This window comes from Chiloscyllium plagiosum, chromosome 18, assembly GCF_004010195.1.
Source record: "Chiloscyllium plagiosum isolate BGI_BamShark_2017 chromosome 18, ASM401019v2, whole genome shotgun sequence".
NCBI classification, from domain to species: domain Eukaryota; kingdom Metazoa; phylum Chordata; class Chondrichthyes; order Orectolobiformes; family Hemiscylliidae; genus Chiloscyllium; species Chiloscyllium plagiosum.
Window position 1 is genome coordinate 25,699,557 of NC_057727.1, and position 27,118 is coordinate 25,726,674.

The window sequence follows — 27,118 nt, forward strand, 5'->3', positions numbered from 1 at the left end:
TCAGGCTCACTGCCTTTATTCCTGATGAAGGGCTTTTGCCCGAAACGTCGATTTTGCTGCTCATTGGATGCTGCCTGAACTGCTGTGCTCTTCCAGCACCACTGATCCATAATATAGATAATTGATGAGTTTGATGTGCTGTCAATGGACTTCCAAAAGGTATTTAATAAAATACAAATCAACAGACTTGTGGGCAAAGTTGTAGCTTATAGAATAAAAGAAAAGTAGCAATATAATTACAAAATTAGCTGAGTGAAAGGAAACAATGAGTGGTGGTGGATGTTTTTCAGATTGGAGGAAGATTTGCACACGGGTCAGAGTCAAAATTTTAATTGATGTTAGTAACCTTCATACTGGTCTACAGAGTGAAATTTCAAAATCTGGGGATAATACAAAACTAGAAAACATTGTGAAGTGTAAGGAGGACATTGTAGAACTTCAATAGGAGATGGACAGGTTCGTTGAATCGGCAGACATCTGGCAGACGAGGTCAAAACAGAGAAATGTGAAGTGATTGATTTTGATAGAAAATGCACAGAGTGACAACATAAAATAAAGGGTGCAGTTATAAAGTGTGTGCTGAAACATCAGGGCCTAGATAAGTAATAAAATAAAAACTGCCGTTACTAGAAATTTGAAACAAAAGCAAAATGCTGAAGAAACTCAGCAGGTCTGGCAGCATCTGTAGAGAGAAACACAGAAGTAACATTTTGAAAGCCATGACTCTTTGTCAGAACACTGATAATCGGATATAGGACCTAGATGAACACCCCTCCCACTCTCCAATCAACCCCACCGCCTTGTGGCCCAACATTTCAACTCCCCCTCCCACTCTGCGGAGACATGCAGATCCTGGGCCTCCTCCACTGCCGCTCCCTCACCAGCCGATGCCTGGAGGAAGAACACACCCTCTTTTCTGACCGCTCACCTTCATCCCCACCTCCATCCACCCATTATACTCTTTGCTACCTTCTCCCCTCCCCCCCCTTCCCCCATTTACCTCTCCACCATGGAGGCTTCCTGCCTCTAATCCTGATGAAGGGCTTTTGCCCGAAACGTCGATTTTCCTGCTCCTCCGATGCCGCCTGACCTGCTGTGCTTTTCCAGCACCACTCTAATCTAAACTCTGGTTTCAAGCATCTGTAGTCCTCACTTTTGCCTATATGCATAAATTATTGCAGGTGACAGGATAGATTCAGAGTGATCAATAATGAATACAGGATTTGAGGCTTTATGAATAGGAACATCAGGTAGGAAAAGAAGTTAAGTTAAAACTGTATGAAACACTGGTGCAACCTCAACTGAAGTATTCCGTTTAGAGAGGATGAGTACTAAGGCATTAGTGTACAGAAAAAACTCATGGGAGTTGTCCCAGAGATGAGGAACTTCAGTTGCATAAATTGGAGAAGGATGCAAATTTCTTTGAGCTGAAAATGTGTTGCTGGAACAGCGCAGCAGGTCAGGCAGCATCCAGGGAACAGGAGAATCGACGTTTCGGGCATAAGCCCGAAACATCGATTCTCCTGTTCCCTGGATGCTGCCTGACCTGCTGCGCTGTTCCAGCAACACATTTTCAGCTCTGATCTCCAGCATCTGCAGACCTCACTTTCTCCGCGAATTTATTTGATGCAATCTAAGAGGTCTGGACAGGATCAATAAGACTAAAATTATTTCCATTGGTGCAAGGATAGAGAACAAAAGGACACAGATTTAAATTAATTGGCAAAAGGAATAATAGTAACATGAGGAAAAATATCTTGACAGCACGAGTGGTTAGAATCTTGAATGTAATACTTGATAGTGTGGTGGAGACATTCAAAAAGTAATTGGATTCTTCTCTGAAAATGAAGAGTGTGCAGGGCTGCAAAGTGAACTTAGGTGAGTTAACTTGCTCCAATGGAGAGCCAGTGTGGACATAATGGACTGGTTGGCTATTTTGTGTGCGGTTATCTCTCATGCTTTTGTGTAACTTTTTGTGATAATTCTTTTCTGTATCAATAGAAGCCTGAGATGGTTTTTATGATATTCCTTGATGTTGGGTTGAAATTTCCACAAATGTTTTACAGTTATTTTCTGACTTTACTATTCCCCATTTGAAATAAGTGTACAATTTCATTCCTTGTGTACCTTTTCTCATAAAACCCTAACCGGACCATTGCACTGAAATCAATGTATCGATACATTCATATAAAAAAGGAAACCTGATTGCATCTCAGTTGAAGCCTGTGTGTTGAAGCTGGTGTGACTTGTTGCCAGATTCATTAATGGATAGAGCACATTCACCAAATTAAATATATAAAACTTTTCTTATAGTACCAATAGCCCTCCACACTTCCCAAAGGAAGTCATGGCTTCCTCACATCCAGGATTCCCATTACCTTTCAGGACCTTTCTGAAGCATTATGACTGCCACTTAGGCCCAAGAAGTGGGTCTGTAATATTTAAATAGCCCGGTGACTAAAAATACCTTATGGCCTAATCTAGACTGGAAGAACACAGCAAGCCAGGCAGCATCAGGAGGTGGAGAAGTCAATGTTTTGGGTATAACCCTTCTTCAGGATTAATCTTGAAAACCTAAGACTTGCTTGTGGTTAAAATTGATCCAATAAGGTAAAGGTGCCAGAGTCCTACTGGACCATAGCTTATAACTCTGTCATGAGAGAGAGAGAGAGAGAGAGAGATATCTGGTGCTGGTGTAACCTGAGGGTTGCCATGCCTCAGGTGACGGGAGAAGTTGAGAAGGAAAATCCTTCATGGTGACCTCAGCTAATATAGGAATTGAACCAATAATGTTGGTATCACTCTACATCATAAAAGAACCATCCAGCCAACTGAGCTAACTAATTCCTGTTGAGCCAATGGTGTAAATCAAAATGATAAATCACACGCAAATCCCACCAATAAGAATTGTAGCTCTGACTTCTAGCCTGCCTGTGTGCTGCAATGATGGATGAAAGTTTAATGTAGTTTCCTGTATCACTGTAGCACCAGAAAGTTTAACAGTATTATGATTTTTGAAGGCCGTTTTGTTTAGATATTTCAAGTGGTATTGATGAAGAATATTCATTTGCAAAGATGACAAATGTTACCACTCCCTGTTTCCAGTCAGAATCTTAAATGCAAAATATATTAATGGCCTGTAATCTTAAATCAGGGAACACTGGTCATTACATTTCAAACTTAAGTGAACTCCTTTCTTCAAACACTGGGTTGGTTTTCCTATCATGCTGTAAGTCACATACCACAGACAAGGTCATCTCTTTCTTTCCAGGTCATTGAAGGAGAAATGTTCTATCGATCTCAGTGCTTTAGTTGCACACAGTGCTTTGTAAATAAGTGAAATCTCCATTTCAAAAGGATTTTTTAACTTAGACGTAAAACATGTACAAAGATTGTTCAGAATTGCAGAGTCTGGGCAAATTCAGCATACACAAAAGACATGATTACAAAGCTATAATCTAATTAGTAAGCTTAGAAATTATGAGGAATTTGACTAAGTAGATTAATAATTGTCATACAGATCCAAGATAAAGTTACAGACTTGAAATTGTATATTGTATTGCTCACTATTATAATTGACGTATTTTAACTTTAATGTGCCAATTTATATTTGCTATTTGTTGAAGCAGATAGCGTCATTGTAATGTGAAACTTTTAGAAATACTAAGGACTGTCAAAGCGCTTTCTATATTTCTAAATGAATGGCAATGAGAGTGCTAATTAATGAGATTACAGGAAAATATTTAAATGCAGTGCCATTCTTGCAGGCTTGCCATGAAATCAACAGGAATCTCTATATTCAGGATGTAATTCTGTAAAATATGTTTTTTTGTAATTTTTATATGTATTTGTACATGTGTATTTATTGTTTATCTCGTAATTAAAAGTATGATTTTGTTTGCTGTTGCAATTTGTGAAAATATTTCTCAGAAACAAAATGAACAAAAGCAGAAAGCCAGTTATGGAATTTAATTGTATACTGGGATTCAAAGCAATTTTCAAACAATTTAGCCCCTTCTTCCAGTCATGAGAAACCGTCTGCAGTAGATCCATAACTCCTTCAGTTCCACACTGGACTCTGCTGCTGCTTCGGAGTCTATTCTATTTGCTGTTTGGCTCTTACTTTTTCTGGTGCATCATTTTTTTTTCAATGATAAGAGTTATGCTCTAAGGAAGGGTCACTGGACCCGAAATGTTAACTCTGATTTCTCTCCGCAGATGCTGCCAGACTTGTTGAGCTTTTCCAGCAATTTCTGTTTCTGTTCCTGATTTCCAGTATCTGCAGTTCTTACATTTTTATAAGAGCTAAGATGCCTAGCCATCACATGTTATCAGTTATTTGCACTGTCACAGTGACATTCCCCATTGCTGCCAATTCCACTCAGAAGGGACTTTAATATACAATTGATATGTCAGATATTAAGGCATATCATATTGACTGTTTTAATTTAAATTGTAAATGGCAGGTATTTTAGAGTCAGAGAGGCATACATCACAGAAGTAGACCCTTCGATCCAACTTGACACTGCCGACCAGGTTTCCTAAATTGTACTAGTCCCATTTGCCTGGATATCCCAATAAATCTTTCCTATCCATGCACATGTCCAAATGTCTTTTAAATTTTGTAATTTTACTTGCCTCTCCCACTTCCTTTGGCAGCTGCACCTGCTGTGTGAAAATGTAGCCCATCAGATTTCTTTTAAATCTTTCCTCTCTCAACTTAAACCTGTGTCCTCAAGTTTTGAACTTGCCTATTCTAGGGAAAAGATCTTGGCTTTTCACCTTATCTATGCCCGTTATGATTTTATAAACCTCTATTACGTCACCCTCGGCCTCCTACACCTCCCAGCCTATCCAGCCTTTCCTTATAATTTAAACCTTCCGGTCTCAGTAATGTCCTTGTCAATCTTTTTTGCAGTCTTTCCAATTTAATAGTGTCCATCCTATAGCAGGGAGATGAGAATTGTACACAATATTCATTAATCTCAAGATGGCGGCAGCGGAGAAAGCAGTCTCTGGGCTCCTGTACCTGGGCATGTTCTCTTTGCATTTTTTTTCTGTTTCTTTTTCCTTCTTCATCTTTTTTTCTGAAACGTACCTGATGAAGAGAGCTTGGAAAGGTGGCAACAATGGGTTCCGGAGACATGGCAGTGTCTTCATAGGCAGCTTGGCTTCAGAGATGGTTGGTCAAAGATGGTCGGTTAGATGTGAAACCTGGAGTGGAACTCTTGCTTCCGCATGGAGTGGACTCTGGCAGTGGCGTGGCATGGGCTGGAAAGCCTGGAGTGGGACTCAGGCAGTGGCATGGCATGGGCTGGGAAGCTGGGACTGGGACTCTGGCATTGGCATGGCATGTGTTGGGAAGCTGGGACTGGGACTCTGGTGGTGGGACAGGGACTCTGGCATTGGCATGGTGTGGGCTGGGAAACCTGGACTGTGACTCTGACAGTGGCTTGGTGTGGGCTGGGAAGCCAGGAGTTGGTCTGTAGCAACAGAGAAGGAAAAGCTGCTGTCTTTATTTTATTATTTTATCCTGAGTTAACTGATAAAGGAAAGTGTACCAAAGACCTTCTTCAATTTTCTTCAACCTAAGCAATTGTTCTGTTCCGGTATAAGACAGTTCCTTCTGATAAATGTGTGAAGTGTTGTTCTCTCATTAATGACTGTGCAAATAAAGACTGCATCAGACTATAACTGTAATGTAATGTTGTCATTTATCTCAAGAGGGTTGGAATGTAAAAGCAGCGATGTGCTACTGAGAAATTATAAAGCTCTAGTTAGGCCCCATTTAGAACACTGTGTCCAGATTTGGGCCCTGCACCTCAGGAAGGACATACTGGCACTGGAGCGTGTCCAGCGGAAATTTACACAGATGATCCCTGGAATGGTTGGCCTAACATACGATGAACGGCTGAGGATTCTCGGATTATATTCATTAGAGTTTAGAAGGTTGAGGGGAGATCTAATAGAAACTTAGAAAGGGTAGACGCTGGGAAATTGTTTCTGTCAGGTGCGGTTACTAGGACTTGTGGGTGCAGCCTTAGAATTAGAGAAGGGTCAATTTAGAACGGAAATGAAGAGACATTTCTTCAGCCGGAGAGCGGCGGGCCTGGAATTCATGGCCACAGAGCGCAGAGGAGGCTGAGATGTTAAATGTCTTCGAGGCAAAGATTGATAAATTCTTAATCTTGTAAGGAATTAAGGGATATAGGGAGAGTGCGGGTAAATGCCATTCAAATGCTCATCAGCCATGATTGAATGGCAGAGTGGACTCGATGGGCTGAATGGCCTTACTTCCACTCCTATTTCTTATGGTCTAATGGAACAAAAAGAAAAATTGCCGGAGAAACTAATCAGGTCTGGCAACATCTGTGAAGAGAAAAACAGAGTTAGCATTTTAAGTCCAGTGACTTTTCATCAGAACTGAAGGCAGCTGAGAACTGGTATTATATGTGCTCATGAAGGGTGTGAGGGAAAGATGGGTGTTTGTGGTTTGAGGAAGGAGTGAGTCAAAAAGCTGGAAACAATGCCCAGAGAGGGAAAGTGAGAGAGAGAGAGAGAGAGAGAAGGGGAAACAGACAAAGGTATTGCTCATGATAAACCAGAAGAGTGATAAATGTTGGGTGCTAACAGGATGTGTGAATTGTTGAAATTACCCACCATTTCCCAGTTACTCTCAATTCTGATGAAGGGTCACTGGACTCAGAACATTAACCCTGTTTCCACTCCACTAATCCTGCCAGACCTGCTAAGTTTGTCCATTGTTTCCTGTAGTGATTATGATGAGGTCAGCCAGATGGACCTCCTAAAATATGAGTTCACTGATTGAGGCTGTTAATCTGGTCCAATCAGGGAGTCTTGGCTGACAGATATAAACAGGAGTGTCTCCACCAACACCCTGGAGTTGTTTAGGAAGGGGTGGGCACCACAGGGAGTGGAGTACATTATTTCCCCCTCTAACTCTATTTTGATTTAATCCCTGCCCTCCCCTTCACTGTTTGATCACGCAGCATTGCCCTTTGATGTCACTGGCCACTTGGGTGTTTCTTTTCTTCTTGGTGGTGGAAACTGAACAAAGATTCGTGCACCTTGTGTCTCTCACTGTGTCTCACACCTGCACACACACAACACGGGTGCTGGGGGAAAAAAATAAACAGAGGTGTCAGAGGTTCTGCCGACTGTGAGAGCTGGCTCTGAGGAAGCCAGACCAGTGTTAAGGACTCTTCACATGTAAATAAAAGGTGATTTGGTGATGTGATACCAATCTCTGTGGAGTTAATTCGCTTTCTGTTTTTGTTTCTGGTCTCCAGCATCCGCAGTTCTTTGTTTTACTGTGACTGTTGTGGTTTGTCCACAGTAAGAGTGTTAATGCTGCCTGAACCTGGAATCAGAGCCAACCAAGCATGAGAGAAAAGAGAAGTAACCTTTCCCAGTGGAGCCAGTTTAAGTCTTGAAACCTGAGTTTTCTTATAAACATTTAGTGAATCCAGTCTACTTTGCATTAATCTTCTCAGTTGCAAGGGCATAGTGTCACTGCAGAGAGATTACATTCATTATTTCTTACCCTAGCTGTGACTATTTCAATTATGTGCTTTTACATATTTCACGACAACGTAATATACTCCATTCTTGAAGCACTCACTGTAGATGGGAAGGAAAAAAAATACTTGCTGCAATGACTTGCCATGGTACCAATGTTTTCTGAAGGAGGGTCACTGGACTTGAAACATGAACTCTGACTTCTCTTCACAGCTGCTGCCAGACCTGGTGGGTTTCTCCAGCAATTCCTGCTTTTGTCTGTTTCAGGTCTCCCATCTCTGCAGTTCTTTGTTTTGTTTTTTTGTCAGCTCAGTGCTTGAGTACTATTAAAGAAACGTGGCTCACTTTAGAAATAGTGGTTTTTGTGACAGTGATTATTCTACTATTTGGAGCAAAAGGGAAACTCTGATGTTTTAAGTGCTCAGATGATTTTAATTTTGCTGATTACAAGGGGGAAATTAGTAGGATTGATGTCATATTTATGTAAATCTTTAATTTATGTAGTAAGTCCATCCATTTGTGACGGGTATGTTATATACTTACCATGAAATGCTTTGCAACTTCCCACTGTTCATCATGGGATGAGGACCTGACCAACTTTCCCATTTATCAAGGTTGTAACAGTTTCAGCAATTTTGGATTCTAAACTTGGACTAATTTGGTTCATTTTGACTTGTGTAGAAGTGGAAAGTATGTGACAGTGAATTAGTAGCCTGTTTCACATTTCATCTCTATTAATCTAAGAAATAATACCTTATACGTCATTTTAAACATTATTAGGGATTCTGCCTATGTACAGTTTAATTGATTGCTCCATTTATATCTTTACAAGTCTCAGGGTAATTTTAGACACATTACACTCTGGCGATTCCCTTGCTCTCTCACCAGACTATTTGTAATCTTGGCATTCTGTTCGACTCTAGGCTGAGGCTTCAACCACATGTCAATAACTTAAACCACTTATTTACATCACTGCATCATTGCCTTCCCCAGTGCCCACATCAATCCTCCACTGATGAAACCACACTTTAGTTTATTCCATATTTAGACAATTTGAATGCTTTCCTTGCCGATCTGCCATCCTGTACATCCTCTCAACTCTAACTTGTACATGCCCTGTTCAGCATTGTGGTCCACGTCTCCATACTTCCATCACTCCTATTTCCCATCTCAAAGAATCCTATTCAAATCCTTGTCCTTGTCAGTGACCTTGCATCACTTTTAGCTCTGAGCACCTCATTCTTCTGATTTTGTCCATGTGTCCCCTATCTCTCACCCCAACATCATTGTTATCTGACAATATTTTCAGAGCTTCTGTTGACTTTGTACCCTTTTAGGAATTCCCTCCTTCAATATTGTTACACATCATCTCTCTCTCCTCACCTTTGAAAGTATCCACTAAACCTACACCTTTGTGTAGACTTTTAGTTACTCCTTCTATACTCTCCCTCCCTACCTGACTTCTGTTTTCCTTTTTTTTGGATTCTAATGTTAATCATGGTAAATCTACTGTAACTAGATTAAAAGTTTTACCTTATCTTATCGTTCTCCTATTTCTTAAACATTGGAGCAGCATTTGAATACATTCACTTCAAAATTAACAATAAACTTATAATATTTGTGAGATGAAATAGATAATTATGGCATTATGGATCAAGTAATGCTGTTTTGACATTGTGATTAGATATGTAACTTTTAGTCAGCCACATTTCTGTTTAGTATTTCCGATGACTTATGTAGCCATGAATATACAATATAGTAAGGCGCATTTTTGTGACCCATCTCTTTTTCGTGTGTAGCTCTCAAATTTACTAGTGCATACAACAAGGTAAAAACAATGATTGCAGATGCTGGAAACCAGATTTTGGATTAGTGGTGCTGGAAGAGCACAGCAGTTCAGGCAGCATCCGAGGAGCAGCATACAACACACATCCTCCATTATAATGTTTAGACTCCAAAGATGTTGATCAAGATGAGCATCCTTTATGCTTATGCTTCCAGGGATAAAAAAAGGCACTGGAGTTTATATTAGGAAATAGTGCTGTTCAAATTTCCCTATAGCTAGTGAAAGAGATCAAAATACTGCACCTTTACGTTTTTCTGTCCGACTGTTGGGATTTGCCATTTTTGACCAGGGATCCCTTTAAACAGAATTTATTGATGAACTTTTAATGCAAGTGCACACCTCCATTTGGCAACTGTCCACTCTAGTATGTTTGAAGTTAGAAAGATCCAGTCAAGGGAACTTCGGATGAAGAATCATGTGCTCTGAGGTGTCAGTTGCTGGAATATTCAACACCAGGCCCTCAAGCAAAACGTTGATTTGGATTGTGACATTGAACAAAAATTACTGACTAAAGCTATCATTAATCATACAGCATAATAATCAACTAAAACATTAAACCAGAATATTATGTTTTGGGCTCTTTCCCAGTGCTCTTTATTCACTTTATTCATGTTTACTACAAAAGGCAGCCTGACCAGATTTGTTTATCTTATGAGCCGTAGTTTTACATTATTCTTAAAATAGTGCCCCAGGATGAAAAATCAAAACTGGTACCATTGGGTTCTACACATGAAACATAGTGAAACTGCCCATCCATTCCTAGAAATAAATAAAGATTAGAATAGCAGATTACAATAGCAGACTATAATAATAGGCAGAAAGAGACACAGAAATGGGATAAATCAGGTAATAAAACGACATAAATAAAAATAACAAATCTTCCTGAATTGTCATTGTTCCTTTTCTGCAGCGAGCGCTTAAAATTCCATTGATGGATTTTAGTTTGCGTTTATGTTATTCTGGACTTCTTTCTCACGACAAATGCTTGGAAATTGGATTGAATCATGTGAAGTGAAAGAATGGCAAAAGACTGCAGAAATCAAATTGATCTAAGCAGTACTTGACACCCCAATTCAAAAGAGTCTTCTCTTTGAAGATCACAATCCCTCTTATCAGACAGGTAAGCCAATTTACTTCTGTATGCCTGACAGATGCAACAAGAACATTCTTGAGTGAGAAGATGTTTTTTAAAATCATAGGAAAGTTACAAAATTAATAGCTATTTTGAGAAGGGTGGACTAATTAAGGAAAGCCAGAATGGAGATTTGTTCAAGGCAAATTATATTGACCTAATTATGATTGAGGTTTCTTGATGAGATAACAGAAAGAGTTGATTAAGGTAATGCGATTGACAAGATGTATATGGACTGCCAAAAGGGGCTTTGATAGGCAGCCAGAAAATTGAAGCTGAAAATGTGTTGCTGGAAAAGCGCAGCAGGTCAGGCAGCATCCAAGGAACAGGAGAATCGACGTTTCGGGCATAAGCCCTTCTTCAGGAATTCCTGAAGAAGGGCTTATGCCCGAAACGTCGATTCTCCTGTTCCTTGGATGCTGCCTGACCTGCTGCGCTTTTCCAGCAACACATTTTCAGCTCTGATCTCCAGCATCTGCAGACCTCACTTTCTCCTCCAGCCAGAAAATTGAAGCCCATGGAATAAAAGGGAATGTGGCCACATGGATATAAAGTTGGCTGAGTGATAGAGTAATGGTATACAGTTGTTTATCAGACTGGAAAAAAGTGTAAAGTGGTGTTCCCCACAATGATTAATTCTTGATATATATTACTGTTTCAAACATGCAGGTGACACAAAACAAGGAAGCTGTGAGACTCAAAAGGACATGAACAAGCTGGTGGAATGAATAAAGCAGATGGTAGATGAAACTTAATGTTGAGAAGTATGAAGTGACATATTTTAGTAGGAGGAATGAGAAAAGGGAATATAAACTATAAAATATAAAAGATACAATTCTAAAAGACAAGCAGAGAAAGAGGAATCTGTGTGTATGCTTTCACAAATCATTGAAGTTATCAGGGCAAATTGAAAGGTTATTTAACAAGGCATTGGGGATCCTGGGTTTTATACTCTGTGGCAGTGAGAACAAAGAATAAGCAAGTTATGATACAGTTTTGTAAAACACTCGTTCAGCTTCAGGTAGAGTATTGTGTCTAATTCAGGGTACTACACTTTGGGAAGGATGTGAAGGCTTTTGAAAAAATACAGAAAAGATTTACAAGAATGCTTCTAGAAGATGAGGACTTCAGTTATGTTGATAGTTTGGAGAAGCTGGGGATTATTCTCTCTAATGAAAAGCAGGTTGGGAGAAAATTTGATAGAGGCATTCAAAATCTAAATGGAATAGGTAGAGAAAAACGTCTTTTTGGCAAAGGGTCTTGAACCAGGTGCTGCAGGAAAAGGGAACAAAATGGGATTAGCTTAATTGTTCTTGCAGAGAGCTGGTACCAACTTTACAGGCTGAAGGGCCTCCGTTAGTGCTGTGATCTTTCTATAGATTAATTAAATATCATGAATTTAATCCTAACTAACCACAATCTCATCTCAGAGTGTTGCCATTGTATGCAGAAACATTTTAACAAATGGTGTTGTTTGACCAATCAGATGTAGGACTGGAAGAGCTGAGAGACAGGTTGAGGAGAACAAGCGTGATAATGAGCCATGGCCATTGTGAGAGTGTATACAATAACTCAGGACTTGAATAGGACCATTTTAATATTGTTGGTGGATAGAAACTTAAAAGATCCAAACATGGAGGAGAAAATTGTTTAGGTCTGCACATTATCAGTGTGCTTTGAGCCAGAAGCTACTGTCCCATCAATTGTCTGAAACAGAGTCTTGGATCTTATCAGATAATTCTGGTAAGCTGCAGGCACCAATCAGGTATTCAAATGCAAATCATTGGTTTTGAGGATACTTGGGCCAGCTGTTATGAAACAATGGCTCTTAGCTAGACCCTAAGGGAGTTGGGAAGGAGGATTGGGGACAAGAGAAGAAAGATAAGGCAAAGTAACACATATTAGTGCTGTGGAGTCAAAAGATTCTGTGTGGTCCCATCACTCCACCTTGGCTGCATATTAAGGTGTTAAAATTCAAAATGTACCATTTTATTGATGCCCCCCCCCTCCCCCCACAATACGCAGGCAGTAAAACCCAAAATACTGAGGAGAGTATACCAAGAAAACAGTTACCTCAGTCCTGCTGAATAGTTGGCAAGCCATTATTATTACAGTCAAGAGATCAAACATTAGTTCAGAGCAGCCACCAGAATATTTTCCAGCACCACTCTAATCCAGAGGATGCTGCCTGAATTGCTGTGCTTTTCCAGTACCACTCTAATCCAGAATCTGGTTTCCAGCATCTGCAGTCATTGTTTTTATCTCGTTGATTTTAACCCTACTGCAAATCCTCTTGCAAGGATGCCTGCCTTGAAGAAGTTTTCCTCCACTCTCTACAAGAATCTCAGGGAGTCCCTCTCTCACTGCAACTCCCAGGTCATTTCCTCTACCCTGAGGCTCTTCAACCATGTCCTGAAACAGACTCAATGCTACTTTCTTCCCACTCCCACCCTCCTCTCATTTATCTCTCCACCCTGCAGGCACTCTGCCTCTATTCCTGATGAAGGGCTTTTGCCCGAAACGTCGATTTTTTTGCTCCTCGGACGCTGCCTGAACTGCTGTGCTTTTCCAGCATCACTCTAACCCAGAACCTGATTTCCAGCATCTGCAGTCATTGTTTTTATCTGTCTACAACTGAGCCAATCTGGTGTTAGTTGTACTTCCAGCATTGTTCAAATTGGGACACCTCCCTGAAATTGTGGTCTTTGTTTCTGCTAAAAACTACCACACCCAAGGAAGGGGTTGAACTCTGAAAGCTTTCAATTTCAAATAAACCTGCTGGAGTACAACTTGGTGTCATTTGATTTTTGACTCTGGCCACCCCAGACCAACTCTGGCATCTCCACATCACCTCAAAATAGGCATAGCAATGTTCACTTTTAGCCCTGTGGTGTTGTGAGAAAGAGAGACATAGACTTTGGGAGGTGGCAACATTTTCAGGGGCTTTGAAAAGGAAAAGAATATTGAAGATGGGCAGTCATTTAACAAAGTTAAAGGTAGTGTTGCCTATCTTGAAAGGAAGGGAAAACTACTTGAGCCCAGGAAACATTTACAACTTACTAGCAAGAACCAGTGGTCACTTACCTTCAGCAGTTTAGCTGATACAGACTTCCCAAGATTCGGGACATATATAAAACAAATAAAAACAGGCTACTGATGAGGCACATGGTTTCTTTGTCATATCCTTCAAGTGTTAAAAGACCTCCTTGAAGTATTGGCTATTCACTCCACTCTCCCCACAGTATTAACCAGAAGGGGGCAGTCTGGGAGTTGGGAACTAGTTTTCTAATATTTTAACCAAACTTTGCCCAAAACTGCCCAGTCTATATTTAAATTTAACCAAAGGGTTGGTTTCAAAATGCATGTTAAATCAGATACAGGGGTACAGCTTTTGTAGACCTGTATGCAACAGAATGAAGAAAGATGACTTTTACCAAATTTAATTTATTTAGATTAAAGTGAAAAACCATTGATGTTGGAAATCTGAAATAAAGTGCCTGGGAAACTCAGGTCTGGCAGTATCTGTAGAGAGAGAAAAATAGAGTTAATGTTTGAGTTCAATAACTCTTCTTCAGAATTTATTCAGGAGTGCTTTGCCTGAAGACACATTGTCTGATGAAGTTTCAGTCTGCACAGTTTTCTTGACTGTTTCTCGGTGGTGGTCTGTCATTGTCTTTCAACCTCAGGGCAGGGCAAGGAGGTAGTTCCTAAATTTACCTCACAGAATAGGATTCAAATCCACATTGTTGTCATACTGAATCATATACTAGCTACCCAGTCAATTGAGCCAACTGACCCCTATTCTTACTATAGTGATCTAATGAAACATCAGGTGGTCCTTAGCTGGAATGTGCAAAATTGTTGCTGAATATGCATGTTATTTAAATGTATTGTATGTTATGTATGTATCTATTCTATGTAAATTTAGCAGCCAGTTAAAATGTGAAGCTTTTCTCAACTTGGGTTTTGTATTTTCTCTTTCCAGATCAATAGTAGCATTGCTAACCCTGATCTTGGTCCTTGAATAATTTAACATTATAGCCCCGGTTGATTTTTATAAAATGGGTTTGTAGATTTAGTTTAATAACATGTGGCAATGTTGTGAAAATTTCTATCAGAAATGCCAACCTCCGGCAGTGCAGCAGAATGGCATCTGAGACTAATTTAAGAGTTTCTTTCCAGTCTTTTTGAACCACACTTCAGCACTCTTGAGTAATGGTTGTTGCAGACCATCTGCTATATTGTTGCTGACTATTCTATAGGGACTCTACATACCAAAAGTCTCTTAGCACGTAATTGCTCCCCAAGAATCAAGATGGGATAATGTTTTGAAATATTTTGCATGGATCAACACATGAACTAAATTGTGTAAGCCTTGGAGCCACTCACGTCCCTTTAAAGCGTAAGCATGAAAATTGTTTGTTTAAATATCGAATTCTACAGAATTAAAATTAATTTTTCTTTGTTTATTGTAACTGCAACAAATTTGTTTGCTTCATTCAGATGGGCCCAAGGATAAACATCAACAATTTTCTTTGTCAATTTTATTCTGTGGTTTGCAAGATTTTCTTGTTTAATATTTAAAATAATTTCACCTTTCCTGTTTTAAATGGAAAGTATTGCAACTATCAAGCTGGTGTAGGATTATTCCTGCTGGCTTATGTTTTCGGAATTCAACATTTTAAAAATATTTCTGAACTTCCTGTTTCTAGAACACTGATCAGGCATATATTACTGAACTGGAATATCAAAAACTACAGGAACACCCATTACATCATGTAATCCTCTGGATAGTATTTGGCTACAGAAATATTTTAATGTTGGGGGTGGGAGAACAGTTTACTATGGGATGCAGCTCAAAGAGAAGTCTAGTAGCAGACAATAAGTTGTGCTGTGGGAGATTAAAAGGGTCTGACAGCAGGCCAGCACATTAGGTAAGCAACCGTGATTGATGAGAAACTTCTTTAGTTTCAGGTTGAACAAATAGCCCTTGCTGTTGGTCAGTTGAGTTTGAAGAGTTGGTCCCACCCTATTAAAACACGTCAAGGTTTTCATACTGTGCTCAGCACACACTGCTGGAACGGGTAAGTCTTGCTTTTACACTGATGTTTCTTTAGAGACAGTTTTATGAATTGGGCAAACAAATATTAAGGAATGACGATAAATATGTTAAGATGAATGTTATTATGTTAAAGGAGGAGCACAGGCAGATTTAAACTATCATGGAATTTAAAAGCTGCAGTTTAATTTACAGAACCTGTGCTTTTGATCTGCTCATGCACTTTTATTTTGAAGAACAGGGTAAAGCTGGGCTTTAAGCCATTTTAGAAAACTTTAGTTTTCTAGTAAAGTCTTTTGTTTGTGAAGAGCACTATGCCTTGACTTAATTGTGCAAGATCAAAACATGAAATTTCCAGACATCCAATCTGTAAAAAGTACTCTGTTGCAGCGTTAGTTGTACTAAATTAACCCAGAAAGGCAGCTTTTTAAATCATCAAAGAAATAGACTTCTAAGTATAAGAAGCTTCTTTAGCTAAACTTTTCCCGGATTGAGAGATGAGTTTTTTTCTTTGCCTTATTTGTCATGTTGTGTTCAAAAATCACCTTTGGGAGAACTAGCACCCAGTTGTGTGTTAATGAGAAAGTCATTGCAATGTTAGAGCAGTATCTGCTTTCAATCTGCCCTGTGCAGACAGAGTGACCATGCAGAAACACTGCTTCCGATTAAACCTGAGTCCCATTGGACTGATAACGACTGTGATCCTTTGAAATTCAAAGCTGTTTCCTCACACATCACAGGAGGTAAAACTCCACTACAGTCAAGAAACTTTTAACTGCTCAGGTTCACTCTATACACTGCACAGACTTGAGGCATTCTAAGCTGGACACTGAAACTACATATCCTTACATTGTATTGGGAATAAAGAAATAGCTGGCTCAGGAATAATAAAGCAACTGCAATCAATTGGGCATAGCAATGATATGTTGTATGAAATGGCTTCTGAATATGACGAGCTGATTTTAAACACAAGATTTGGATGTAAACGAATAAGGAAAAGTTCCATGCTGTTCCCTTTAAGCAACCAGTATTAGTCATCATCATAGCCATGTGCCTGGCTTGCTCTCAAATTTTTTTTCCAGTTTATCCTGGATCTGAATTTCTTACAGTCTCTATTTGAAATTATAATGTTCTTTTGTCCCTCCAAATTTCTGGTGCAGCTGAAATAAAATTTATTTTAATTTTTAAAGAAATTCAATGTTTTTTGAAAAAAAATTGTTGACTCTGGAGAGTAGCAATCCAGGTTTGTAAAGACTGTTGCCAGGAAACAATCTAAATAAGTAATAGATTTTCCCAATGTTGAGTCATTTAGTGCTATTAAAACAGAGATATTGTTAGTCTATAGAGGGCAATTAAATAAACTAGAACTGTCTATTTGGAAAAAATGTAGGAGGCACGCTTTGTTATTAAAAGGAAAGAACATATAAGCTTGGATTTATTACACTTTAACTTTCAGCCTGGGTAAATGATTGTATTGATTTTTAAAGTATAAGTAATTAAGTTTCTTGTAAGCAGTTTCTATAAGACCTTCACAGATGCCCTCTACAAAAATGGTCAGCATGGATAACATCCTTATGTTTGTGGTGAAAACTGCAGCAGTTTTTCCCTCCTGATTTCACAATTTACTGAGAGTGTGGCCTTATGGATCACATGCGTATCAGAGCTGTTATGATACTTGCAGAAAGCAGCTGGTGAAGGGAAAAAAAACTTTGTCTGTGGCCAGGGAATAGTCTTCATTTTGTGCAGCACAACAGATACTCTATAACCCAAACTAAGAACTGCCTTTAAAAAATACCAAGGTTGTCCTGTTTCAATAAAAGTTTGGATTGTTTAACAAAGCAGATTTTGTTACAGTTTCTTTGTGTTGGTACCTCACTGTTTAAAACCTGAATATTTAATAAACTCTCAATTATTGAGGTTCCTATTTCAAAACTTCCAGCGTGTCTCACCGAGAATTTGTAATATTTGGTACAGCAGAAACAAATCTATGTCACACATCGCTGTACAATTTCTTTTGAGAGAACGCACATAATCCTTTGTGAAATAAAAATATAAAGTCAACTTTGTATGCATTTTATATTAATGCATCAAATTGTTGCCAAAGTCATGAATAATATTTCAGTTTCAATGGCTATGGCCCTTGGTTCATTGTTTGACAATTGGGAAATCATTGGATTCTGTCATGATTTGGAGGCGCCGGGGTTGTACTGGGTGGACAAAGTTAAAAAAGTCACACAACACCAGCTTATAGTCCCAACAGGTTTATTTGGAAGCACTAGCTTTTGGAGCGCTGCTCCTTTACAATCACCTGATGAAGGAGCAGTGCTCCAAAAGCTAGTGCTTCCAAATAAACCTGTTAGGCTATAACCTGGTGTTGTGTAATTTTTAACTGGATTCTGTGATCACAATTTGAATCTAATTGCCATTGAGGTATGGCTTCCAAAAGCATTTGTGAATCATTTTACATCTCACTATTGAATGTATTTTAAAATTTAAATTTAAAAGTCTGTTTAATTCTTTATTACCAATTGTTCATGGCTAAATATGACTGAGGAATGTTTTATCCTACAATGTTCAGTAGCATAGAGATTTTCTCATAACCTACTACACATTTATCTTTGTTTTGCATAGATGGTAAGTTGATTTTGCCTGCTACAGTTAAATAGAACTGCTTCATTAAATTCCAACCAACATGATGCATTTAAGATTTAAATTTGTTTATCCTCCTCACCCATTCCTTATCACAGTAATATTTAAGTGGCTGATCCATATTCTGTGAATTGCTGAAAGTTAGGTGTTCTTTTTCATGTATTGCAGATATTGAAATAACATCACCAGAATAATGTTAATTAAGTCTTCTCCAAATTATTGAAACAGTTTTGTCAAAAAAAGTCCAGTTTAAGTAAGTTTGCAATAAGGATGAATGTTTCAAAAAAATATCTTGAATCTGTGGCTGGAAAATAACATTATGTTAATTTTAAAAATCATAAAATTTTCAGTAAAATTCAGTCTTTTTGCATTTAGAAATGCATGTTAGAGAATGTCAATATTGAATATTGTCTAATTTTATGAAAAATTGTTTATTTAAGCTTGTGTGTCTGTTGTGGATCTTTGACAGAACTTGAGTTACAAACCTCTCCAGAACTTTCAAAACTCAGTTAAGACAGACACACCAGTACCTGTACGGTACTGACACCACTGCACTGGTGAAGGTGCCATCCTTCAAATTAAATGTTAAACTGAGACCCTATCTGGCTACTTAAGTAAATGTAAAAACCTCCCATGCACTATTTGAAGAAGAGTGAGGGAGCTATTTCCATTGTCCTAGCCAATATTTATCTGTCAATCAATATGACAAACCAATAGATTATCTGGCCACTATCATATATCTGTTGTCGAAATTTGTTGTAGTAAAATTGGATGTCATGCTTCTCACATTACAACAGTGACTACACTTGCAAAAGTATTTAAATGGCTAGAAAACACTTTGAGACATTTGCTGGTCCCAAAAAGCATTTTGTAAATGCATGATTCTTTTTTCCTTTCAAACCCGTAAAACAAGGAAAATATAAAACAGTAATTGCATTCCACCATAGAGTACAGCGCCATACCATGTAGTATAAACTGCTAATAATAGCAAACCTGACGTAATGTGTCAAGTAGATGTGATTCTGTAACATATGAATGAAATGTTGGTTTATGTGCAGTTGAAAGATGCCAAGAAGTACATACTTTGAGACAGTTCTTTAGTTTCTGTATAATGGCTTCCAACAGCCTTAATTACACCAACCAATGGTTACTTCATACATTATGTATCAAAGCTTCCTCTATTTTATATTGGAAATTTCAGTTTGCAAAATCTTTAACAGACTTTTCTTTCATGAATTCAAGGTTTAAGGAAAGACGGCAAAGAATTGATCTACAGTTTGGAACTGGGTCTGGAATTTCTGTAAAAACAAGAGTCAAGAGGGTTTAAATTTGAAAGTTTAAACCAAAGCTGCTTCTGTGAATAACCTAGTGCCTGTGAGAGCCCTTCAAAACCATGGCTACACAAAGACAGGAAGTATTTGTATTATTGGATCTCAGGTTTTGGTTCTACCTGCTGATTTGCTGTGGCAGTTGTCTCACACAGAAGGACTGTACTGGTGTGAATTGCCCTTTGCTAGAAAACTGCATTGAAGAGGTGTTGCAGTCTGGGGCATGTTGTGCTTCTTGCATACAATATGGTTGTGAATGTGAAGGCTACCAGTATTATGACTGTGTTAATGGTGGCTTCAAGGATGGGAAAGTACCTGAAGGATCATCATATTTTGTTGATTTTGGAAGTACAGAGTGTGCATGCCCTAGTGGAGGAGGCAAGATAAGTTGTTATTTCATTCCTTGCCCTGAGCTTCCTCAGAATTGCATTGACATTATGGAACCAGTTGAGGGCTGTCAACAATGTGCCAAAGTGGGATGTCTTCATAATGGTCAGAAATACACAGCAGGGCACACGTTCCACATGCCACCATGTAAAGTCTGCCATTGTCCAAATGCTGGTGGTGAATTAATGTGCTATGCTCTTCCAGACTGTGATGCAACTCAAGAGGTGAAGACTGTCTACCCAATAATTAATGATAACGAAGAGTCAACGCGGCATTATGATGATCATTATAGCTATGACCAAGAGCCTCTAGACAATGAGCACTTTCTTAAGGAATCTTCTAAACAGTCCAAAGAGTATGTACTATTTAATAGCAGGCAACAAAAGTCTGTGAGTAAGAGTTTAGATATTGATGAAGAGGGAAATGAAGACAATGATTACAAAGAAAACTATGTGGTTCCAAATAATTCCCATGTTTTAGCCCATACTACAAAGATACCAGATACAGTCAGTGCAACTACAATGGATACAATTGCCCAGTTCATTACATTTGAGAAGGAAATGGAAAGTACAAGGGAAGACGAACTCCAAAGAGAATGGATCACAAAGAAGGAAACATTAGAAGAAAAGACAGAAAATAAGGAAAATAAAGAGGAACCCAGTGACCATATGTTTCCAAAAGTTAAATTTAGTCTCACAAAACAACCTCCTGTTGCTGTTAAGGAAGATAATAATGCAGTACCAAACAAACAGCCACAAACACTTTTCTATTATCCTTTTGATGAAGAGGAGGACAATAATAACATTAAATTAAACCCAGATTTCGATGAAGGTAAGATTACTGAACAAGCCTAATTTTGTAGTGATAGTTTGTTAGAAGTATTCAGTTAACTTCAGAGTAGGCGCATTAGTTCTCAATAAATGAATCTAAGAGAGAATTTCAGGTTTCACTGACCTTAACGCTTATTCTTTCGAATTCCGTTATTCACTTCAATAAGTGGCAGGATCTGACTACTAAGGAGACAAGGTAGAGTTTCTTTCTCAAACTCCTCAAGCCTTAATGAGTAGTACTGATGGCCATCAGTACTACTCATTAAGGCAGTGCTGCTCGAAGGAAGTTGTTTGGGAAGAGCTAATGAAAGAGGATGAGAATAATGCAAGAAAAATACTTTATTTTTGAAACAGCGAATGCATTGTGCTTAGGCAAAGGGATTATGACAACAACTCAATAAAGCTTACTTGTCCTCATCCTTCGATATCCTTTATTGGGAAGTTGTTGCATTCATCATTTAATGATCATTACCTCAGGCCTGTACCTCAGGCCTGAAAATTGGCACTCACTGAAATATCAGCATGGCTGGGATCCAGGTTAAATTCACACCTTTTCCTTCAAACCTGGGAACCCATAGAAATATATTTCTTGTGCTTGTTTATTATAAACAAGGTGAAGAAATTGGGATTCCTGAAATGTTAACTGATAAAACACCCTATAAACTTTGTCTTGGTAATGTTTGAGAAATGCAAACTTCAACATAAGGTACAAGTGTAGGTGACATAGTTGGTATTTAACACACTGATGATTTGTACTTTGTGTGAAGTAATCTTGTGATCATGTTGGTTTACTTACCATTATAAAGCTTTCAAATATTAATCTTATTTCCTGTTGTTATTTTGTCTTATCAATTATACCAAAACATGTGACAAATGAGATTCTTCCATCTATTCTACTGATATAATTTTAAAAATTCATTCATGGGATGTCAGCATCGTTGGCTGGCCAGTATTTATTTCCCCTCCGTAGTTGCCCGTGAAAGGGTGGTGGTGAGCTGATGCAGCCCACCTGCTGTGGGTTGACCCACAATACCATTAGGGAGGAAATTTCAGGATTTTGACCCAGCAACTTTGAAGGAACAATGATACATTTCCAAGTTGGAATGGTGAGTGGTTTGGAGGGGAACTTGGATGTGGTGGTGTTCCCTTGTATGCCATGCCCTTCTAGATGGAAACTCTTATGGGTTTGAAAGGTGCTGTCTAAGGACTTTTGGTGAGTTGCTGCAGTGCATCTTGAAGATAGCACACATTGCTGCTGCTGGATCGGTGGTGGATGCTTATGAATGTGGTGCCAATCAAATGAGCTCCTTTGTTCTGGGTGCTGTCAAGCTTCTTGAATGTTGTTGGTGCTGCACCCATCCAGCAGGTGGGAGTTTTCTCTCACACCATTAACTTGTACCTTGTAGAGGAGTCACTTGCTTTGGGGAGTCAGGAGTCACTTGCTGCAGCACTCCTAGCCTCTCACTTGCTTTTGAAACCATTGTATTTAAGTGGTGAGTCCAGTTGAGTTTTCCATCAATGGGAACCTCGAAGATGTTGATAGTGGGGGATTCGGTGATGGTGACACCATTAAATGTCCGGGGAGGTGGTCAGATTGTTTCTTAATGTGATAGACATTGCCAGGCATTTGTGTGCTGTGAATGTTACTTGCCACTTGATAGTCCAAGCCTGGATATTGTCCAGATCTTGTTACATTTGAACATCGACTGTATCAGTATCTGAGGCTTCATGAATGGTTCTGAATATTGTGCAGTCATTTCAAACATCCCCACTTCTGACTTTATGTTGGAGGGAAGGTCATTGATGAAGCAGCTGAAGATAATTGGGCCTAGGGCACTACCCTGAGAAATTCCTGCAGTGATCTCCTGGAGCTGAGATGACTGACCTCCATCAAACATGACCATACCTGCACCAGTATGACTCCAACCAATGGAGAGTTTACCCTGATATCCATTGATTCCAGTTTTACTACTTTGATGCCATGCTCGGTCGAATTCAGCCTTGATGTCAAGGGCTTGATATCATTCTCACCTCACCTCTGGAATACAGCTCTTTTGTCCATGTTTGAACCAAAGCTGTAATGAGGTTGGGAGTTAAGTGACATTAGCAAAACCTAAACTGGGCATCAGTAAGCAGGTTATTGTTGAGCAGATGTTGCTTGATAACACTTTTGATGATCAAGAATAAACTGATGGAGCAGTAATTGGCTGGGTTAGATTTGGTTCAGCTTTTTATGTACAGGTTATAACTGGATAATTTTCCATTTTGTTGTGTAGGTGCCAATGTTATAACTGTACTGCCACAGTTGGCTAGGAGTGCGGCAAGTTCTGGAATTTTTTTCAGGGTCCATAGTCTTTGCAGTATCCAGTGCCTCCAACCTTTGCTTGATATCACACGGAGTGAATCAAATTGGCTGAAGATGGAATCTGTAATGTTGGGGACCACTGGAGGAGACTGAGATGAGCATATTTGGATAAAGATTGCTACAACAGCTTCAGCCTTATCTTTAGTACTGTTCCATTGGGCTCATTGCGGATGTGGATATTTGTGCAGCCTCTTCCTCCAGGGAATCGTTTAATTGTTCACCACAATTTGCAACTTGGATGTGGTAGGACTGCAAAGCTTAGACCTGATACCTTGGCATGGGATTGCTTAGCTCTGTCTATCATTTGTTGCTTATGCTGTTTGGCATGCAAGTAGCCCTGGTCACGGGCCTCAATTCTGAAAAACAACCATTTCGAGCCAATTCTGTATCCAAAAAGCTAGTTCTCCCTGTATTCCATGTGATCTAACCAGTGAACCATGAGGATCCTTGTAGAATGCCTTACTGAAGTCCATATAGGTCACATCCACCACTCTGCCCTCATCAATCCTCTTCGTTACTTCCTCAAAAAACTCAATCAAGTTAATGAGACATGATTTCCCACACATAAAGCCATGCTGACTATCCCTAATCAGTCCTTGCCTTTCCAAATACATGTAAATCCTATCCCTCAGGGTTCCCTCCAACAACTTCCCACCACTGATGTCAGGCATATCCAGGGATGGTGATGGTGGCATCTGGGACATTGTCTTTGAGGTATGATTCTGTGAGTATGACTACATTAGGCTGTTACTTGACAGCTCTCCCAATCTTGCCACTGGACCCCAGAAATTGGAAAGGAGGACTTTGCAGGGTTGACAAGCCTGTTTCTGCTGATGCCTAGGTCAATGCAAGATGATCTACCTGGTTTCATTTCTTTGTTGAGACTTTGTAGCATTGGATATATGTGAATGGCTTGCTAGATCATTTCAGAGGGTAGTTGTGAGTCAAATACATTGTTGTGGGTCTGGAGTCACATGTAGGCTGGACCAGGAGAGGATAGCGGATTTTCTTCCCTGAAGGACATTAGTGAATCAAATGAGTTTTTCTGATAATTGACAGTGATTTCATGTTTATCAGTAGATTCTTAATTCCAGATTTTTATTTTAATTGAAGTCAAATTTCCTCATTTGCAGCGTTCCCAGAATATTCACTGAGTTTCTGGATTGATAATACCACTAGCTTTTGCCTGCCCATAATGTTAAATTACTAACTAATGACTGAAGTCATAACTTTACAATCAGGCATTAATAGTTTTCTTAAATTTTAAGATGTAATACCTGTTGTTATGAATGAAAATTTAAACAGAAAGTACTTTCATTATTAATTGAGTAGGTTGATGCCTACAGTTACAAAACAACTTTAAGTATTTGAATTACCTTCATACACATTTTTATGAGGTGTTAAATGTGCAAAAGTTACACTGAAAGATTGATAGAAGTTTGAAGCTCTTTCCCACAAACAGCAAATGAGGCTAAATCAAGTGGAAATTATACTCTGGAACTGATTGATGTTTGTTACCAAAATGATTAAAGGGTAAGCAATAAAGGTGGTTACATCACAATCTCATTGAATGTTGGAATAAGTATGAGCAGATAAATGGTTTACTTCAGTTCCAGTGTTCCTCAATACAGTTCAAATAGACTAACCTACATTTCCCTAATAGACTGTACTTGCACAATGTGAGTAAAATGGATTTGTGAAGCCATGGTGTCAGTCAATGAACAATAATCATGCAGTCATGCAACATTTAAAATTGAATTTGGTCAGTATGTGAATTTGTGAGTGTTATACTGTGTTCATTTGAGAGTGGTACACATTCAGAATGAAGGAGGTGTTAAACACCAGAGATCAAAAGGTGTAAATTTTCAACAAAGTTTTATTTCAATGAAACAGTGTGAAACTCCAACCCCACTAATTACTTGTTCCTCACGTATACAGTATATCCAATTAATTATATCTTAATTAGCATATAACATTGCGTGTTTCCTTGTTCTATTTGGTCCCAGGCATCCCTGCCAGACTCTGTTGGATTATAAGAACATAAGAAATAGGAACAAGAGTAGGACATTTGACACATCAAACTTGCTCCTCCATTCAATAAGATCATGGCTGATCGTTTTGTGGACTCAGCTCTAGTTACCTGCCCACTCACCATAACCCTTAATTCTTTTACTGTTCAAAAATCTATCTATTTTCTCCTTAAAAACATTAAATGAGGTAGCTTTAACTGCTTTACTGGGCAGGGAATTCCACAGATTCACAACCCTTTGGGTGAAAAAGTCCCTCCTGAATTCAGTCCTAAATCTGAGAAAGTCACAGGAATTGAGTTACTTGGTTGGCTCTCCGTTATGAGTTGTATGGGGCAAATAGAACATTATAAGCCCTGTGATACAAACCTCAATGTATTATAAAATGTGAGCATAGTGTCCTTCAGAAAAACCTATCTCAGTGGAATGGGCAGACAAGTGGCAGGTAAATTTTAGTGCAAAGGAGTGTGAAATGTTTCATTCTGGTAGGATGAATTGGGAGAAACAATATAAGGTAAAACATAGAATTCTAAAGGGAGTGCAGAAGGCAGAGGCACCTAGATATCTGTGCAGATGAATCATGAAAGTTGACAGGACATATTGAGAGCACAATTAATAAATTTATGGCATTTTGAACTTTATTAGTAGGGGCATTGAGCACAAAAGCAAGCAAATTATATTGAATTATAAAATGCTAGTTTGCTTTAAATTGGAATATTGTGTTGTGCAGAGATTTGATAGAGATATTCAAAGTAATGAGAGGTATGGTAACAGTAGATAGAAATAAACTTTTCCATTGGTTGAAAGATCAAGAACCAAAGTGCACTGAAACAATGGCACTATGAGGAAAATGTTTTGAAGTTGTGAGTGGTTAGGATCTGGATGCACTGCCTGATAATCTGCTGGAGGTTAGGTCATTTGTGGTTATCAAAAGGGAATTGGGTCATTGTGTGAAAAAGGTTTGTGTTACTGCAGGGAAAATGTGAGAGAATGGTGCTAGGTATATTACTCTTTCTGTGAACGAGTACAGACATGACAGGATGAGTGGCAGTTTAACCATTCTGTGAGTCTTTGGGCAGAGTTAGCCATTTAAAATTAGTGCTAATAAAATTTAGAAAACAAATCAACTGCCTTGGAATTTCTTGAACCTTATTTCTGAAATTTGTGTGTTACTAAAGTCATTGTAAAATGGATGCCGGGTGACCTTTCATCTTCTGTTATGCATAATCGTGATCTAACAGGGCTTATCTAAATGTACCTTTGTATCTGAAGTGCACTAACCAGTTTATACTTCAGCAGTTGTATAGTCAGTGTCAGGTACATGCTTTCCTGATCAAAACAATGTACAGTGGGATGACACAAGATAAAATATACCATGCAAAAGTGAGGACTTCAGATGCTGGAAACCAGAGTTTAGATCAGAGTGCTCAATCTCCTTGCGGGAGCACGAGGTGGCACCGATGCAGTCATTAATGTAACAGAGGAAGAGGTGGGGAGTGGTGCTGGTGTAACTACGGAAGATGGATTGTTCTACGTAGCCAACAAAGAGACAGATATTGCTGGGGCCCATACGGGTGCCCGTGCCTACCCTTTTGGTCTGGAGGAAGTGGGAGGATTCGAAGGAGAAATTGTTAAGGGTGAGGACCAGTTCAGCCAAACGAATGAGAGTGTCGGTGGAAGGGTACAGTTGGGGACGTTGGGAGAGAAAGAAACGGAGGGCTTGGAGGCCCTGGTAATAGTGGATGGAGGTATAGAGGGATTGGATGTCCATGGTGAAGATGAGGCATTGGGAGCCGGGGAAACGAAAGTCTTGGAGGAGATGGAGGGCGTGGGTGGTGTCTCGAACGTATGTGGGGAGTTCCTGGACTAGGGGAGATAAACTCATGCTCCTGCAAGGAGGTTGAGCAGTTCATCAACTTCACCAACACATTCCACCCCAACCTTAAATTCACCTGG

General features: G+C 39.1%; 1 protein-coding gene across 5 annotated transcripts in view; it reads left to right on the forward strand.

Annotated features, from left to right (window-relative positions):
* The window catches only part of fbln2 (fibulin 2), a 209,770-nt gene that overhangs the window by 9,543 nt on the left and 173,109 nt on the right, over positions 1–27,118 (forward strand). For 2 of the 5 annotated variants that reach the window (XM_043707999.1, XM_043707998.1), the window contains exons 1-2: positions 15,383–15,601; positions 19,468–20,771. In XM_043707999.1, coding sequence (XP_043563934.1) covers positions 19,619–20,771 — 1,153 coding nt within the window. In that variant the 5' untranslated portion in view covers positions 15,383–15,601; positions 19,468–19,618. Of the gene's footprint in view, positions 1–15,382; positions 15,602–18,393; positions 18,479–19,467; positions 20,772–27,118 lie in introns of those variants that run through there. The other 3 variants (XM_043707995.1, XM_043707997.1, XM_043707996.1) reach the window with 3 other exon arrangements.